Source organism: Gnatocerus cornutus, chromosome 4 (assembly GCF_029298725.1).
Source record: "Gnatocerus cornutus isolate USDA-ARS CGAHR chromosome 4, icGnaCorn1.1, whole genome shotgun sequence".
Classification (NCBI taxonomy): Eukaryota; Metazoa; Arthropoda; class Insecta; order Coleoptera; family Tenebrionidae; genus Gnatocerus; species Gnatocerus cornutus.
The window spans coordinates 5,557,867-5,576,659 of NC_142236.1; the positions used below are offsets into that span (position 1 = coordinate 5,557,867).

An 18,793-nucleotide genomic window follows, 5' to 3' on the forward strand; every position below is an offset into this window, starting at 1 on the left:
TACAAGTTAACATTAGATTAAAACAAAACTTAACTTCACACGTTGAGTAATCTACTATATTTTGTTTGTATGTCCTGAAACTTTATTTCCAAATATTTTTTCCCCAATTCCAGTAAATTTGAATCAACAAAAAGGCTGTAATTTATTGGGGATCAATTCTGGTCATCAGACAAGACCCACCACTTGAGAGGGGTGATTATGTTTATAGGGTCTTGCGGTAAGTTTGGTGGAAACTATTTAAAAAGTTAAAGTCATAAACGCTCCACCGTATTTATACGTTTCTTTTACCATCACAGCACAGCAAAATAAAATCTAAATAATTTTAGAACAGGGTTTTTGCAAACATTGAAAAATTACCATTTTATGAATACCCAGATGTGCTGGGACGGTCAAGAACGGACCTCAAAATGTTTTCCGATGCTATTTGGAAATAAGCAATGGGATGGTGCATTATTTTTGGACGCAATTGTACTCCATCAGTAAAAATTCCTTTTTTACTGCTCTTTGTATAAAAAATAACGGCGTGAGAAAACTGTTTTTGATTTTTATTTCTTGTTTAATTTGCTGCATAATGGGTTGCCTGCTTTGTTTTGGCCCAGCGCCCCCTCTTGTCGCCTATTTAAACCCGGCTCTTATCTGTCAGCTGTCAGATTCCTGTTAAATTTCACACTTCACCTTCAAAAATTGTCCTCACCTATTCTTTCGTTAAGAGCATGTCTCTGAGATAGCGTCACATGTTTGATTACGTATTACTGAATGCGTAAAGATAAATAACCAAACTAAAATCTGACAGGACGTCCACCATCCAACGACCTCTATCACCTTGACTAAAGAGACCAAAAATTCGGTAAGTCTTAACAGAAATTTAAACCTTCATTGCATAACCATGCGTTTTAGAAATTAATTGAAACATGACAACCATGAAAAGCACAAGTTTGCTGAACCTGGCGGGCAAAGCCCTAAACAGAAGGCAGTTTTCAGTATCGAAAATTGCAGCCGCGAAACAAATGACCGTGAGAGACGCCCTAAACTCGGCCCTCGACGAAGAAATGACTAAAGACGATCGAGTCTTCATCATAGGTGAGGAAGTGGCGCAGTACGATGGAGCTTACAAGGTCACAAGGGGGCTGTGGAAGAAATACGGTGATAAAAGAGTCATTGATACACCAATCACAGAAATGGGCTTCACAGGTAAACCAATCAAATCCAAGTTCCAAAAGGTGACTTCGTTTTACAGGTATTGCCGTGGGAGCTGCTATGGCGGGGCTCCGCCCCGTTTGCGAGTACATGACGTTCAACTTTGCAATGCAAGCCATTGATCATATTATCAATTCGGCAGCAAAGACTTTTTACATGTCTGCAGGCAAAGTTAACGTTCCTATTGTATTCCGGGGGCCTAATGGGGCGGCGTCGGGGGTGGCGGCACAACATTCACAATGTTACGCAGCATGGTACTCGCACTGTCCAGGGTTGAAAGTCATTTCGCCCTACAATTCGGAGGATTGTAAGGGACTCCTTAAGGCGGCCATCAGGGACCCAGATCCTGTTGTTTTCCTAGAAAACGAGATTATGTATGGGGTGCAGTACCCCATGTCCGATCAAGCCCTTTCGCCGGATTTCGTCTTGCCTATTGGCAAGGCGAAAGTCGAACGACCAGGTAAGCGATTTGAATCACGCGCTAAAAAGAGCGACCCTTATTGGTTAATCATCGTTGCCCATTGGTTAATCATAGTCACGTCGAACTCCCATTGGTCTAAACTCTTAATTTTATTACAGGGAAACATGTAACGATAGTGGCCCACTCTAGGGCCGTGGAGACGTCGCTCCAAGCCGCCAACGAACTCTCCTCCAAAGGCATCGAAGCCGAAGTGATAAATTTACGATCTTTGCGACCTTTAGATATACCCACAATCACAGCTTCCGTCGCCAAAACGCATCATTTGATTACAGTAGAGCAGGGGTGGCCTAGTTCCGGTATTGGAGCAGAAATTCTAGCGCGAATTATGGAAAGCGAAGCCTTCTTCCAGTTGGATCAGCCAGCGATTAGATTAACGGGCGTTGATACCCCAATGCCGTACACCAAAGGTCTAGAATTTGCAGCAATACCAGTTCCTAAAGACGTAGTCGAAATCGTAAAACAATTGTTGAAAGTCAAATAAAAATGGGTCTGCATATTTTATTTGTGTCTACGGAACAATTTACCATGTTTGGGCAAAATGGGGGTACCTGTATTCATCCTTTATATTATTTATTGTATCAGCGATTTTAAACGTGGTAAATTGTTCAGAGACTTACTTTGTGTACATATTTTTGTAAAATAGTTTAGTCTTAACCAGAGGTATCACAAGTGCATTTTCAAAGGTTCATTTTTATTCGATCGGGTTTTATTCATTATTGTGCCAATTTTAAGTAAATTCCATCCACAGCTGTACATTTTTGGTAGACAATAAATTTGAAGTACTCGGTTAACTATTTTTTTTAAATATCAAGAGATGATTGGTTGGTTTGAATTTCCCGCGTTGGGTATGTACCCTGATTGGTTTAATTTGAACCAAGGCCACATATTTTATTTTAATAAATAACAACCAGTTATAATAATTAATAATAATTGTGGAGCTATTCTCATTTTTAATTAGTTTAAAAAAAGGGAGAAGCTTAAAAATGAAGGTTGAACTCCATCGTCCAGTCGAATTTTTCGCTTGATCACAAGTCTAGTGGAACTCGTAGCCTTCCTCGACTGTCATTCCTCCGTCAAAAATGCCATAACCTCAAAAATTTGAATTCTCAACCTGTACAATGCTTTTTACGGCCGAAATCAGCGACTTTCGCACTGTCCACAACGTCCTCCGTTCAATCTCACTCAAAGACGTAAGTTTCCAATCCCTGACATGCTAACACTTTTATTTTAGTATGTTGTAGTGCGCCCCACAGAAGAGGGGCTCAAATTCACCCTTGAAGACATGAAAAGTGTGGAGATTTCTGCGTACGTTCCTCGCAGTATGTTCTCTGATTACCGCTATGATGAAACCCAAGACATTGTTTTTAAATTGAGTATGAAAGTGTTCACTGAGTGCCTAAATATTTTTGGGGATGAAGGGAATCCGAGTATAAAACTGTCGTATAAGGAAGAGGGTGATCCGTTGTGCCTCATGTAAGACTACTTCTTGTTTAAGTTACTATTGGCGGGAGTTATAACGTGACCACTGAGACTATTGTTAGTTATAATGTGAATAATTCTCATTAGCAGTAGTCATGATAATTTTATTTTGAACTCGTGACTTAAAAACTGCATAACTCACCCGTGTACAAAGGTGAATTAAAGTTGCTTGGGCTGTTAAACATGGATATCTTTTTACTGTTGTTTTAGATTTTCATTAAATTCTCTCTTTGAATACTTCTAAAATTCTTTATCGAATTTGAATTCTCTAAAGACTCAATAAATTACCTGTACATTTTCTTTTAGAAGTATCGAATTTTTTGGATTTTATAGGTTCTTCTTGTGTTCTCTCCTGGTTCTCGTAACATTGTCTTTAGATTTTCCCTCGACTCTCCCTGAATTGTCTATATTTCTTTATATTTTAAGAATTTTTGATTCTACATGTTTTTTCTTAGGATTCTCCATCGATTCACTTTAAATTTACATTAAATTTTGTCTGGTTTCTCTAAATTCTTTGTAGATACTTTTAGAATTCTTTTTGAATTTTGTCGACTTCTATACATAATTTTCCAGATTTCTTGTGGAATGTGTTTGGTCTTTTTGGAGTCTTGAATTCTCCGATTCTTCTATTGTCTTTGAGTTTTAGACTGTAAGTTATATTCTTTTCTACCTTTTTTAATTGCTTAAGATTGAATAAATTTAATAACTTCATCTTAAAATTTATATTTTTTACATCATTGAACTCATTTTAAATACTTCTTACGTTTATTTATGCTTTCCTGTAATTGTTAGAATTGTTTAAAGTTTCTGTATTCTGTCTAGATTTTCAACATTTTTTCTTGCTGTACAAATTTATTACATATTGAATCTTCTTTGATATCCTCAAGATTTACTATAATTTCTTTTTAGATTTTTTGGATTCTGTTTAGATTAAATTCTCTTTCTCGCTCTAGATTTTCTTTGATTCTTTTCTTAGGTCCTCGTAAATCTCTTTAGATTTTTCCTTAAATTTTATTTCAGATTTTTTTCTTTTTGTGTTTTCTGTGGTCTGTAAATTTTCCTTATATTTTTTGTAGATCTTGTTTTTGAAGCTGTAATTTTTATAAAATTTTAAATTTGTTTTTGAGTTTAGATTCTCCAAATTTTCTAAACTTTGTAGGTTCTTCTTGAATAGTTTAATTTCCCTTCAGATTTTTCATAAACTTCAACATTCTTTTTAATTTTTCTTAGAATTTCTAAGATATCGTTAGGTTTTCTTTGACTTTGTTTCTTAAGCCCTCTTTTTAGATTTTTCCTTAATATCCTTAATAGATTTTTCTTGTGTTTTTATTAGTTTACGATTTTCGTAGACGCTTGTGGAGCTTCAAAAGCTTTTTTTGGAATTGTCTCTTCAATTTTTTTTTTAGATATGTCTTATATGTTATTTAATCTCTAAATTTTCTATAACTTTTGCAGATTCTCCTGGTTTTGGTAAATTTTGCTTCTAGTTTCTCATAATTTTCCAATTTTTTTAAGGATATCTAATATTTCGTAATATTTTCTTTTTTTCGGTTGAACGCTCTTGAGTTTATTCAGATTTTTTCTTAAAATTCTAATTGGATTCTTGTAAACCTCTAGATTTTTTGGGGTTTGTCTTCCAATTTTCTCTCATATCTCAGAATCGCCAGATTTCTATAGCTTTGTAGATTGTAAAATTCCCTAAAATTTTTCTAATTTCTAGATCTCGTTAGGTTTTCTTGTTTTTTTCTTTAATCCTCTTGAGACTATTTTGATTTTTCCTTAAATTTCTTTTTAGATTCTTGCTTTTTCCTGTAAATTCTCTTTCATTATCATTCATTTTTCGTAGATTTCTTATACAGCCTCTAGAATTTGAATTTGTCATTAAATTTTCTATAATTTGTTTATTCTCCTTATATTGTTTCAGGTTTTCCTTTCTTCCTTTTCATAAAATTTCCATTTTAAGTCCTCTTGAATTTGTTTAGATTTTTCCATAACATTATTTTTAGATTCTTCTTGTTATCTTTGGCCTGTGAACTTTTTTTATATTTAGTTGAGTCTCTAGTTTTTCTTTGAAATTTTCTTCGAGTTCTCTTTATATTCTTCTTTGATCTTGTTTAGAGTCTTCAAATCGAGTCTTTAAATCTTTATAACATGGCAGATTCTTCAAATTTCTCTTAGAATTTTTAAGAGTTCGTTTATTTGTAAGTCCTCCTGAGTTTGTTTAGATTTTTCCATGCTTTTTTTTAGATTCTGATTATGTTTTCTTTGGTCTGTGAATTTCCTTGATATTTTCCATACATTATCTTTAGATTTTTCTTATCTTTGTTTAGATCTCCAGATTTTATATAAGATTGTAGATTTTCCTTGTATTGTTTGTTATTTGTATTATTAATTTTTCTTCTTATAATTTCTAAGCTCTCGTTAGATTTTGTTTGATTTTCTTTTCTTAGGTCCTCTTGAACCTAAAATTCTTTTTAAATTCTTAAGTTTACTTTGGTGGTTTTTCTTAATATTTTTTCTTGATTCTTCTTAGAGCCTCTAGATTTTCTTTGAATTTGCTTTCAAATTCTCTTCATATTTATCTTTTTTTTTACTTGCATTTTCTTTTTATATTGTTTTGAATTCAAACTTGTGATATTAAAAAAATTACAGAAGTCGCGCTTTTGCGGGCCTGGAACGCCATTCTTTAAATTCGCCTCTGCGTGTTCTACCTCAAACAACAACATAATGAATTAATTTTCAGCGTGAAACACAGTGAAGAAAACATCACCGTTGACTGCGAGCTCAAAACCATGAACGTTGACGACGGCCCCAACATAAACTTGGGCATGGAATGTAACCTAAACAAAGTAGTTCTAAACGCGGCGGTTCTTGGAGAAGTTTTACACCGCCTAGACAATGCAGCTGACGAACTTCTAATTTCAATAAACCCAGAGCCCCCTCACTTTGTATTAAGTACCACAGGAACTGCAGTGAGTCTTTCCACGTTCGAATTCGACAATAACTCAACTTATTGTAGGGTGAATCTCGGGTGAACATTCCTAAACACTCAGAATCCATGACAGTTTTCCAGTGCGAGAAAAAGTGCGAATGGAAGTACGCGTTTTCTAATATTCGCCACATTCTAAAAGTGATGAACTATGCAAACAAAGTCGCCATTTTTACGGGGGAAACGGGGCTGCTAGGGCTTCAACTTCTTATAAACTCCGACGAGAAGCAAATGTATGTTGAGTATTACGTCACGTCGCTTTTTGCAGATTAATAATACACGTTAATGAAATAAAGAGGTTTTATTTTGATAGACTTTTTTTCACAAGTTATACATATGGCTACAATTGAAGGATCTCATTGGTTGAATTGCGATCTCCCGCCCAATCTCGCGTCTTTCATTGGTCCGACTCAAATGATAAGCGATGTTCTTAAATGCAGTTTAATTAAATAAATATGTTTACAACGGCACATATGGTACAAAATAACAATGTAAAAAATTACTAATTGTTAATAAAAAAAAAGAAAACAATAAGTTAGCTATTTACATGCAAGTAAAATTGTTTAAGTATGCCAATCGATAATAATAGTACTTTAGGGTTAAATACTGGTGGAAGTTACGACAGTTTCGAAGCACATACAAGACAAAATGGCAAATCCGTCGTTTACACCAGTTCATCGTCCCATCCCGCATCTGCAAATTATATGAAATCGCTGATTAATTAGTTTACACGAAGTACTAATCTAATTATCGTAAAGAAGTGCTAGTTATAGAACTCATACTAGATAGAGGAGTATTGGAGACAGAATAATTTAATTTTTCTAGTTCTTCATCGACTTGGTTGTTCCTCAGTTCTTGCGTGGTGTACAAGAACTTGTTCCATTCATCGTGTCGTGGATGGGCAAAGTTCTCAGCCACATCGTACACCCAAATTTTTCCCTGGTTGTCACCCACTGTCACGTGGAGCCCCGATGGCGTCCACGAAACTTTATTCAAAGCTGGATTTCCCTCAACTGTGATACTAGCTGCCGGAACTTCCGTGTCTTGATTTAAATTCCAGAGATCTAATCTACCGCTGCCATCAACCGCTGCGAACAGTGCAGGGTGGGTTGGAGACCAACTCACATCCAAGACGTAATCACCGTTGTCTTCGAACGAGTATATCGGTTTCGAGTCCTGAGGAAGAACAGTCAGTACGAAACGTGGAGTTGATGGACTTACCTTGAGACTCCAGAGTTTGATGGTCCAGTCAATTGAGGACGTCAGGAACATGTGGGAGAAGTCGATGCCCCCTTGGACTCCATTGACGCTGATCCCCGTCACGGGGCCTTGGTGTCCGTCGTAAGTATCAGTGATCCCCGCTTTAGCCCCGTGTCGACACGCGGAATACGCGGCGCCCTCTTCACTCCCAACTACGAAATTATTAACATCGGAATGTGGAAAGTCCAGACAGGTCACAGCCACCGGTTTCGATTGCATCCTATGTAAATCTAGAGTTTCTTGGGGTTGCCCCAGCATATCCAACGACCATGAGCACAGCCGCCCATCAGTGGAAATACTGATCAAATTGTGTGCGTTCTGGGTCCCCACCACGCTCAGGCAGTACACCGGGTGCTAAAAATTCCCCCATAAGTACAGTTTGCCAAACGCTCTAGTGCGGTTATGGCTTTGACTTTTTACTGATTGCTATACTTAACTCTTCAACTGTTGTAAACGCATATGTACGTTTTGAAATTTTGAAGACAAAAATAAGCGGATAAGACGAATCGAATAAATAGATTCACATTCACGTGACACTTCCGGTTATACCGGAAGTGGCAGTCAACTTGCTTATTTTAAATAGAACACCCTATATTTTATTGCACTTTTGAATTCTATATGCAAATTAAAGATCACTTTCTACATACCGTGTTATACCTAAATTGTATCATTTCTGAAATATCTTAATTTTTCAATAAAAATAAAATAAATTTGCATTACAAAAAAAGATATTTCCATAAACATTTTTGAGAATTTTTTATTTCTATTAGACCACCAAATTTGTTTATAAAACATCCACATAAAACTGAATTGTCACAATTCCAAAGCATGCTTAAAAAAAATTGAAAGAAAAGAGTAAAAACACTTCTTTTTTCCGTATTTTTAGTAGGAAATAGGTGTCCAATACATGAAGTTAACGCAACATTTTATTGTACGTTTATATTGTGCTTATTTTCCAATTAACGTGGCGATTTTGAAATAGATTATAGGGTACTTATTTCGGAAAGAACATTTCACTTCTGTTGTGCATTTTTTTTACAAAAATTAAGATATCTCTAAAATGGTTCAATTTAAGTACAGCACATTATACATAGTCACCCTTAATTAGGATGTAGAATCTGAAAATGCAATAATATGTGGGGTGTTTCATTTCAAATAAGCAAGTTGACTACTACTTCCGGCGTAACCGGAAGTGTCACGAATATGTAAATATTGTCATTCGATCTTATACTCTTATTTTTGTTCCCAAAATTTCAAATTCTCATCTTTTGTACTTTATGAGAAAAATGTCAAAACGTATATATACGTTTAAAGTTAAAGTTAAAGGGTTAAAAAACATGTCACATTTATTTCTAAAACTGTTTTCATTTCTTCCTATTTCTTTTTGTGAGCAATTTCTTAAATGAAACAGAATAATTAGCTATCTTGTTATAGTTTACGTGAGATAATAAGATTATTCCACAAGTTCACCGTGTCAATCAATCGAGTTATAAGATAATTAGTATAATTCTATTTGTAAGTGTCATATAATAGCACTTCAAGTCGTATTTTGAAGAATTTCATTGTTTCGGGTAAAAATATTTATTACGGTTCATTTCAAGGCAGATAAAACAAAAGCACTTGAGCGTTATTATGTTTATGGGGGTTTGCGGTAAGGTGGCTGTAAACGATTTAAAAAGTCAAAGCCATAACCGCACTAAAGCGTTTGGTAAACATGGAGTGCGGGCACTACCGCCTGTGAAGTATGCAACCTCCCACTCTGGAGGATCAAAAAACCGTGTCGGTCCACTTAAATACCATTGAAAGAGTTGTTTAGATGCAGTATTTAATTATTTTTTGTATTGCAGTTAGGTGGCAACTTCTTAAAATGTATTGCCTTAATGATAATTTTGATCAGTGAACGGTAAATGTTTAATTTTAGCCAAAATACAAGCTGGTATCTCTATTAATTTTTGGCATATTAAGTTAAATTTTGATAAAATCGTAAAGTTCTTTTTTAGGGATATTTATATGCAACTTTGCAAAATCCATGACGATACTAAATACAGCAGATATGGCAAATTAAATCTATTAGGATTTTTTTAATAAAGCTAATTTCTTGTAATTTACTTCGCGTTAGGAATAGCTCTAAAAGTTGGGTATTGTTCTAAAAGAAGTTGCTTAGAATCGAATTTTAAATTCATTTATACCAAATGAGGAGTTTTTAAACAAAAAATTTCCAATTTTTATTTTATCACATGCAGTTCTTTTAAGCAGTAATACAAGGTGTTTATAAATGTTTCTAGCATCAAGGGTGGCTATGAAACGTCAAAGAAATTTGCCGCTCTTTACAAATGTGGTTTTCGATTTGTCAACTGACATTTGCAGTTAACCTCAAACATGAAGCAAAGTAAGTTTTGAGAAATAAACTGTTCCAGTTGTAGTTTAAAACCTGAAAATCGAAAACTTGGGCACAAAACCGTAATTAAAACGTCATTGAAGCAAGTAAGATTATGAATAATTTTCCTGATAGTTATATTCACTATGAAAACAAAGCGGCAAAATAGTGTACGACAGGAATTCCAAAGCCACGCTTGATGCTAGAAACATTTATAAACACCTTGTACATTGTATAATAAGAGGTGGCGAACCAAAATGAGCCATGAATTCTTTAGTACATATGTACAATGTTGTCCATGCTATCTTACACACTTTCAACTTTAAATTTTCAGTTCCCATTAAGTATAATTTTATGCGAACTAAAAAATAAACAAAATCATTTATTTAGCAGAAATGAACAAAATAATATTTCATTATCAATAATTAACGATTGAATTTAAAGATTTTAATATTTAAAAGAAATCGAAATAAAATTATTTTGAAATTGTGTAAGGAATGTCTTCTGAGTAACTTCTCTTAAAAATCGAAGATGTCCACCACCAAGGAAAAGTTCCCTTTATTCAAAAACTCGTGGACAATCTAGCATTTCTAAATTCTTTCTTCTAAAATTAAGGAAGATAAAAGCTTATTCATTGAAAGTACAAAGCACTGTATTATTTTTTCGTCTAATCTGCAGATTTTTCAATTTATCTTAATTTTCATCGTCAAGCGACAAACGCCAGTAACTTTTTTTTGCGATTTTTAAAATATCAAATTTAGAAAGTCGTCATTCGTTGGCGTTTTTGGACCACTAATTACGCCAAAAGTGTCCTAAAATAAACAATTACTCTCAATGGCAGTAAAAACACAGTCAAAAATAATTAAATACTGCATCTAAACAACGCTTTCAATGGTATTTAAATGGACCGGCACGGTTTATTGATCCTCCAGAGTGGGAGGTTGCATACTTTACTCCATGGTCCATCGAGCCGGATGAAACTCACCGTATGCGCAGACGCTGACAGTGGCGTCCTCTGTATGGGTGTCCTTTTCTGGACACGGTTATCCCATAAGACGATCTGACCAGAGTATGTCCCTCCTAGGATGAGATTCGGATGGAAACGAGCAAACTTTGTCGATAACACAGCACTCTGACAGTGGAAGATGTACTCGGGAGTAGATTTCTTGAATTTGGTGTTCCAAATTAAAACCACACCGTCGGGATCGTTGGGAGAGTCCTCGTTATTATTATAGGAGGCGAGGAGCAGCTCCGGGAATTGGGGGCACCAATCCAGGGAAGTAACACACCGGTTACGCGACCACCGCTCATCGTAAAATCCGCGATTGAGGGAAATGCGCTGGTGCGACTTCTCATCGCTGGAAAAACTCATCAAGACAGTTCTTTATTTTGGTGGTGTACTCACAGTCCTTCCTCTCCCGGTCCTCCACTATAATCCGTGTAGCAGTCGACGTTCTCGAACAGAACCCTCTCCATGACACGGCCCGCGCGGTCGATGAAGTGCTGGAAATCCTCCGAAAGGATGATCATCTGCTTCTCTTCCTCGCTGAGCTCCCTCACTGTGAAAACCCGCGTCAGTTGCTGGAAATGGCGGTTTTAAAAAGACGCACCTTCTTTGATTTCCTGTTTAGCTTGTTCCTGTTCTAGAGCCGTCACCGCCGGTTGTACTTCCTTGACTTGGGGTAGTCCGTGTGGCAGGATCCCTGGGGGTAGTTTGCTGCCGAAACCACCGAGATGCGGAAGACTACCCTCTTCATCTTCACCTTGTCCATCGTCATACGTCAAAACTGTGGTGAATAAGGGTACGCTCTACGCCCTTTCATTCCACTTTCAAGCCCATTCACAACTAGTCTAAGAGCTGGCTTGGCGCGCCAAGCAAATGAGGCAAATGAGGCAAAAGCGAGGAATGTGAGGAAGAAAAAGGACAACAGTGAAAATAATGAAAAGTTAAACCGAAGAATTTCATTCCATCGTGAAAATTAACTGAGAATGAACATGCTAAATTAACATTTCTGCTTGAAACAAAACGAGTTAAGTGGGTGAGTATCTAACTACATCGATTAAGCAACCATGAAGCTAAATCCAGCCATTTAAATCCGTCTTAAATGATCGGTGACTACTGACATTAGTGCAATAGTTTGATTATTTAATGGGAGTCGGAAAAGCCACCTACCTGTGAACTCGTCCTCCCATTCTAAACCCGGATTTAGATTGTATTCGTCTTAAGAGGAAAGAAAAATGTATCAGTAGGAATAGTATTAGAATCACAAAAAAGGTTGTCCATGACTTGGCTGCACTAACAACATTTTAACAGTTCCCAAAAGTCGTCAACTTAATCTAAGACATGCTGTTAGTTGTGAGTTTGTTATTGGTTAGTTTAAGCTACCACGAAAAGTGGAACTTGGAGCTTCAAGTTCCACCCAAACCAAAGAAGCTGTGTTAGTCCAAAAAATTCAACATGTGCCCTCTGGTCTAAATTTCGAAATGAAACAAAAATGACGGGAAGAAAGGTGTCGTGTATGTGTGGACGCTAAAAGCAAATATCAAAATAAAAACATAAACTTACCGTAGTAATCGGTTGCATGAGCTGGGAAGGAAAGGAAGAAAAAATATATTAAAACTGACTGTCACAAAACAGACAAATATACAATAATAATAAAGGAAACCTACATCGCTTTTCGTTTCTTTTTTTTTTTCTAAAATTCCACAACCAGTTTTACATGGGGAAAAAAGCGTGAAGACAGGGTAGGTGCACATGTTTTAATTTTTTCCTTCTATTAATCTGTGCGTTTTTTAAGAGTGCAGTTATAGTGAGTTGTATTAACATTTAATACGTGCACCGTACCTTTTCGAGGCCTCCACCAGTCCTCCATGTAGCCTTTAAGTGGGGAAGAAGATGAAGAAGATCCTTGTTAGCAACGCATATAACAATATGTCACAATGTCTAACCTATCCGGCTCGAAAAGACCGAAAAATTTCGATGAAAGAATAAAATAAATGATGAGGAATGAAATTCTATCACGGGAATTAGTTCGAAAGCCTGATCAAAATGAAAAAAAAACAACCGTTACTGACACTTCTTCCACGACGAAAAGCCGAAATTGTCTGGAAGAGAGGTTTTTTATTCACTTTAATCCAGGCGAAAAGGTTAGAACAGAAAAAGCAAAGAAGCCACAGGAACTAAAAATGGAGTCGTGCAGCCAAATTAAGACAACAAAAAAATAAAACAAAAAAGTTTCCTTCCCAATTTTGGAGCAGCCGCGATCTCTTTTCCCTTAGGAAGAAAACAGGCTGCGATTGTGTTAGAGCGGTTCATGCAAACGGTTGCGTTTAAAACCACATTTATTTTATTCCTTTCTCGTGACCAAAACGGACTAAACTCGGATTTTCAAAGAAATTTCAAATAAAAAATGCAGGTGCGTGTCGATTTCCGTGGATAAGAAACTTACCATCTCTTTCGTGTCCTGAAGCTGTTGTTTGTGTTTGTTTTGTGTAAAGTACCATTTCTTTTGGGGGTATGTTGGTGGATTGCACGGCCACGACGCTGAGGGTTGGGGTACGTTTTTTTAAAGCGGTGATGCTGAAAAAAGGCAACATTTGTACCACGAAGGTCGGACAATGAACTCGGAACTTGCATGAAAGTACGAAGTTCTCATGATGAACAAAGGGAAAATACAAATAAGATTGAAGATACTTTCTATATTTAATGTAACATTCCAGAACAGGAGTATTTGAGTCTGTATAAAAGTCATTTGTTCTTGATTTTAACAAGGTCAAGGTTTGAGACATTGAACTTGAATTTGTGGTTTCGTCAATCGCTCCACTGCACTTGCTCCTATTAAATTAAACGTTTATTTAAAGTGTAATTAGTGAGGCCAAAAACTAGAATTCGCAGCAGTAAAGTTTATGACCATACCACTTAAAATTTACATATTAAATGCAGTTGTTTCGCAGATGATTTATGTAATTAAAGGAACTGTCGTGAAACAATTACGGGAAGCTTTTATTCGCACGAGATTCAAAAATTTGATAAACTTTCCTCTGTTGACTAATTAGTTTAATTGTTCTTGTAAGTGTCGAAGAATAATGTATGAGTATTGCATGGAAATTTGAGCAAGCCCAATTAGAGTGTAAATTAAATTAACTTAAATTAATTCGGATGAGAGTTACATCTTGTTTTCGTGGTCTACGTCAAGTACTAATTACGGAGGGAAAAAAAGTTACAAGTCAGACATTAAAAAATAGTAACTCCATTTCTAAATTCGTCTAATACAGTTATTTATTATACAAGGCGATAAAGAACGAGTGGAACTTAATTAAATAAGTTTCCCAACGAACTATATTTGAGATATTTGAGTAAAAATGATGAAAAGTTGGAAAAACAAACGTTTTTTGAAAGACTGTTTGATACTTTTCTGCTTAGAACTACGTCACAATAAAGGTTGAAATTTCTGCTTTCTAACGCGTTCTTAAACATGTTACATAACAAAAAATAACCACCGATTTTTAGAAAAAAAGAACTTTTTATCTTTCGAAAATTTTATAAAATTTATTGTATAAACCCTATAAAAAAAACGAACAAAAAGAACACGAGAGCGTTAGCTTGTTTACCCTTTATTTGAGTGCTTTCAGCCAATAAGACACGACTGCAATACAAAATTTTATCCGCAACGGCGACCGCAAACATGACTCTTTTAATGTTTTTTGTAATTGTCAAATAATACAGATATAATTAGCTTGAATAAACAGTTAATTGGTAAGTAATGGAACGGTTACTAGGTTACTACTCTGCTGTATAGAAACTGAGAAACAACTTTAGATATATCGTGTGATTCATTAAATTTCCATTCTAGGTAGGCCGTGTATTTTGGACGTGCGTTGACTTCTTGTTCGATAACTAGCAAATCTCGCAAATATTAAGTCGAAACTACTGTAATGGTGTTAGTTACGACATGAATTTTTTTTTCAAAGCCAACTGCGAATGGAAATTTAATGAATCACACAATAGTTTGTATCGAGAGACCAAATAAAAACTCATGCTCAGTTGGTTTTGAAATTTCAAGACGTGTCTTTGATTGAAAGAAACAGTTTTTTGTTTCTGTTAAGTAATTTAACGTTGTCAAACTGGAAATTTTCTCTTATGAAAAACTAATCACAACACGGACTTAGGTTTCCATTTTTTGCATTTCAAGACAGTTTTCATCTTACAAGCTCAAAATGGACAGGCGTCAAAGCCGCAATTAAAGACACGCTGTGGAATTCCAAAGGTAACTGAGGATGAGTTTTTATTTGATCTCTCGATAGAAATTAGCAATTGGAGAAAACAAATATTCGTACCAATCAGCAATAAATAAAACGTTCTGCTGGTGTATTTCTTCATTATTAATAAAAGTAAATCAAAATTTTAATCGCAATGCTCACAAAATTGTACAAAATTGGTCAAATTGAAAGATAATAGACAAAAGTTATGCAGCATCTGTTGGCCACATTTGTAAGTAATTAAAACAAAAACTTTTAATTTTTTGAAAGACTTAAATCATTTTTGTTTTATAACTTGTAAACGATAAGAGATAACAATGCATTTGTCAGCGCGTCAAAAAGGCAAGATCTCAGTCTCAATAAAAAAACGATGTAATAATGCTTGAGTTATAAGCAAAATTCCATATGAAAATCACCAAAAACGCGTTTTTTTTTTTGGGGATATGAGATCATCGCTTAAGAATATGTTATCTCTGCATTGGGACCTGATGGAACAAAACGGACTTCAGATTCGGAATCACAAGGGCATTCCACTTGAGAACTGAGTTTCCACTTCTCTAGTACAATTTTTTTTCTATCTGTAGACATAGAAATGTGATTATCATCAAATTTGAGTGACGCGTTTTTGGATACTTTTAACACGTTTAAACGTGGTCTGTAAAATCACAATATTGTGTAATCCATTTTTTTTCAGCCCTGAAAACAGAGATTTTCGCACCTCGGTGTACGAACTGCTAGAGCAGTGCTTATTACAAACCAATTCACTAACTAGTCATTACTTAATTTCTAAATTAGTCCAAATTAAAATAATTAGTGATTAACGGAACAAGCTAGATAAGAATAAGTTCGAATTCGTTGATTGATTGATGCGACTTCAATTACTGCATAAATACTTGCTGTGATTAAAGCATAGCAAAAGAAACAGATGTGAATATTAATGTTACCTGTAATTAGACTTAAACTCGATAAGTGAATTGCTAATTGGCTAATTGGTCTCAATAGTCTCCCACATTACTTTTGTTTTTATTTTTATCTGAGGAATTGCATTTACGCTTTCCATCTCTAATCTTACAATTCTTGGAAAAGATTTCTTGAAAAGAACAAAAGAATGTATTATTTAGGAAAGAAGTTAATCTAATTAATCCTTCAAAAACCAAATACAAACAAAAACGGGTAGTAAGAGAAAAAAGAACGTTAAAATGACCGAGATAAAACTAAAAGAGAATTGAATGGTGTTATTATATCACATATTTTTTAATACAGAATATGTATTCAGGTGCCCTTAAAAAACTTATGTACCACACTCTGGCCTAAAATCAATCATGATACATTTCTTAAAGCAATTTTCAAAAATGAAAAAACAATGTTAGTCCTATATTATTTTTTAATTTTTTTTGCAAAAATCCCCGACGAGATAAAATTATGTTGGCAATGACTTTCTAAGATAAGAACAAACCCTTGAACTACTAAATACCAGTCTGATCTCGGAGTATAAAAAGTTTTTTAAAATTTGTCAACAATTGTTATTATTAGAGTAAAACTTGTGATTCAGGACTAATAAGCACATGATAATTATTGTAAGTTCTATTTGTTCCAAGAAAAAAGTCAAAAATATTTATGTATGTATTTACAAGTAGTCCAACCATGCGTTCTCGAACCAAGGGCACTCTACTTTTACCCGGCTACTCTCCCTGTTTTATAATTTTTTTCCAAGAAAATATGAGCAAAGACGAGCGAAAGCGAGCTCCATCAATGTAGAAAAAGTCAAAAATTACAAAAATGAATTAAAGAAACACATTGGGCAAACTGAATGATTTTGAAATATACAAACAAGATTAATGAAAAAGTAAAGATAGATTTGACATTGCAAGCGACATCCGTTTTATAATTAATTCTTAACTTTATGTGTCTTAATTTACGGTAAATAAATCTAATTTTGTATACTTGACATGATTGTAAATATTCTAAATAAATTCACCCACTAAAAAGACGGCTAAAATTACATATTTAACGATGAAGTAGTTTAATTAATGTCGAATTAAGCCTCACGTATTCAATAATCTTCGTTTTACATTTCATTAAAATCCGTTTACAAATAACAAAGATATTAGGCTTAAAAGTCTTAGATTGACCACCTGTATTTTCTTCACTTTAAATTCAAATTGGATTCTGTCTGGTTTTTCTGAATTCTTCGTGAATACTTTTAAAATTCTCTTTAAATTAGATTCTCCAGATTTCCTTTAGATTCTGTTTGGCCTTTTCAAACCTTAAATTCTCCACTATTCTTTTGATAGATAAATGTAATTTTTTTATAGTTGATTATTTGGTAGTAAACATTCTGAACAAATTTACCAATAAAAATGTTGCTAAAATTGCATTTTTAACGCTGAAATAGTTTAATTTACGTCAAATTAAGCCCAATCTTCGTTTCAATTTTATTAAAATCCACAAATAAAAAAGATATTGTGCTTGAAAATCTTAGGTCTCCCACCTTATATACCAGATAATTTAATTAATTAAAAATATATTTAATTAATACCTAATTCTTTTATCAAATTCGTCTGTTCCTCGTCTCGCTCGCTTTACTCACTCGACTCATCTCAGACTCGTTTGGTAAAAAATCACTTCTCTAATTTAGTACATAAATAACAATAAACTGCTCGTTTATTTAAATCAACAGAGTTGTACTTTTCCTGGAAATTATAACGAATTCGTATCTAGTAAATCAAAAATAGAATGTTTGAGTTATAAATAAAGACCATAGTTGCTCAAATTAAAAATCTTTGGTATTGGCAACCAAAACATATTAATTTTTAATGTTACAACGGCGTGGAGATCTGACAATATTTTTCAAATTTTCGCTCTTCACAAGTAGTCAACACTTATCGCAGCTGCAATGCTATTTAAATCAGCCTCCCAGCATTGTACCCAAAACGGTTATTTATAGTGTTAATTATACACTTTAAATAGTTACTTGTGTCATAAACAAAACCACAAAAAGACTCGTTTTTCGACTCTGAACTCTGAACTTTCATGCAAGTTTTTAGGACACTTCCCCAAGTGTTGCTACTTACTTATTAGGTGAATTATTGGGTATCAAGGATGTATCAGGCGTGTGGTTGTGACTATGTTCAGGCGTAATGGAATTCGCACTAGAAATGCTGGACAACACATCAGAGACAGGTGCAACCCCTAGAGAGCTCAACATCTCATCCAGCTCCTTCCGGTCGCCTTCTGTCCCCAGAAGGACTCTGTTAGCCGCCTCCTCCACATCCTTCAGTTCTTTTTCTCTTCTTCGTCGGTCTTTCTCCTCCCTCAAAGCCTGCAGTCGGGCTTTCTTCCTCTCCAATTCTGCTCTACGGTCTGACATGGCTGTATCCTTCCCTGAGCAAACAAATCACAATGTCAGTGCACAAAAACGACGATTTCCACCATCGCAAATAGCGAAGATCAAAAGTCAAGTGCGAGATCTTTGTATTTTTTGCATATTTTTCGTTTTCACACACTTTTGGTGAAAGAAAAAGAACAATGAAAAAATGACTCACCTATGACTGTAGCTTATCTAAACCTATTCGTTTCAAAGAATTGCACTTATTTTTGCGAAAAACAGCGCTTTGGACCTCGAACTTAAAGCTAAAAACCTTTTTAATTTCCAACGCCCGACCGACACAACCACCATTTCATTTTTCTGATGACGTAATGTGGCTCGTCATCAGGATCTTCAGTACTTAAAACCGCCTATTTGGCGCCG

At 35.0% G+C, this 18,793-nt stretch overlaps 3 protein-coding genes across 22 annotated transcripts; 2 read left to right on the forward strand and 1 right to left on the reverse strand.

Annotated features, from left to right (window-relative positions):
- The first annotated feature begins 631 nt into the window (after positions 1–631).
- Positions 632–2,469, forward strand: Pdhb (Pyruvate dehydrogenase E1 beta subunit). Its single transcript, XM_088034674.1, has 4 exons — positions 632–847; positions 898–1,191; positions 1,238–1,657; positions 1,777–2,469. The coding sequence occupies exons 2-4, from the start codon at positions 912–914 to the stop codon at positions 2,157–2,159; spliced, it is 1,083 nt and encodes a 360-aa protein (XP_087890800.1). The 5' UTR covers positions 632–847; positions 898–911; the 3' UTR covers positions 2,160–2,469.
- A 238-nt stretch (positions 2,470–2,707) lies between these two features.
- On the forward strand, positions 2,708–6,456 carry Rad1 (Radiation insensitive 1). 2 transcript variants are annotated; one of them, XM_088034876.1, is made up of 4 exons: positions 2,708–2,868; positions 2,910–3,151; positions 5,901–6,129; positions 6,177–6,456. In XM_088034876.1, the coding sequence occupies exons 1-4, from the start codon at positions 2,797–2,799 to the stop codon at positions 6,417–6,419; spliced, it is 786 nt and encodes a 261-aa protein (XP_087891002.1). In that variant the 5' UTR covers positions 2,708–2,796; the 3' UTR covers positions 6,420–6,456. The 2 variants fall into 2 exon arrangements, with proteins under 2 accessions (XP_087891002.1, XP_087891003.1); XM_088034877.1 differs by having other exon boundaries at positions 5,901–6,126.
- Positions 6,433–18,793, reverse strand: sw (cytoplasmic dynein 1 intermediate chain short wing). Of its 19 annotated transcripts, none has more exons than XM_088034855.1 (11): positions 18,588–18,793; positions 18,117–18,426; positions 13,233–13,363; positions 12,629–12,691; positions 12,350–12,370; positions 11,957–12,004; positions 11,394–11,570; positions 11,189–11,342; positions 10,769–11,141; positions 7,368–7,760; positions 6,433–7,322 (listed from the first exon to the last, which is right to left on the reverse strand). In XM_088034855.1, exons 2-11 carry the CDS (start codon positions 18,410–18,412, stop codon positions 6,894–6,896), a joined length of 2,085 nt encoding a protein of 694 aa, XP_087890981.1. In that variant the 5' UTR covers positions 18,413–18,426; positions 18,588–18,793; the 3' UTR covers positions 6,433–6,893. The 19 variants fall into 19 exon arrangements, with proteins under 19 accessions (XP_087890981.1, XP_087890983.1, XP_087890984.1 ...); XM_088034857.1 differs by having other exon boundaries at positions 11,394–11,546; positions 18,588–18,791; XM_088034858.1 differs by having other exon boundaries at positions 12,629–12,661; positions 18,588–18,789.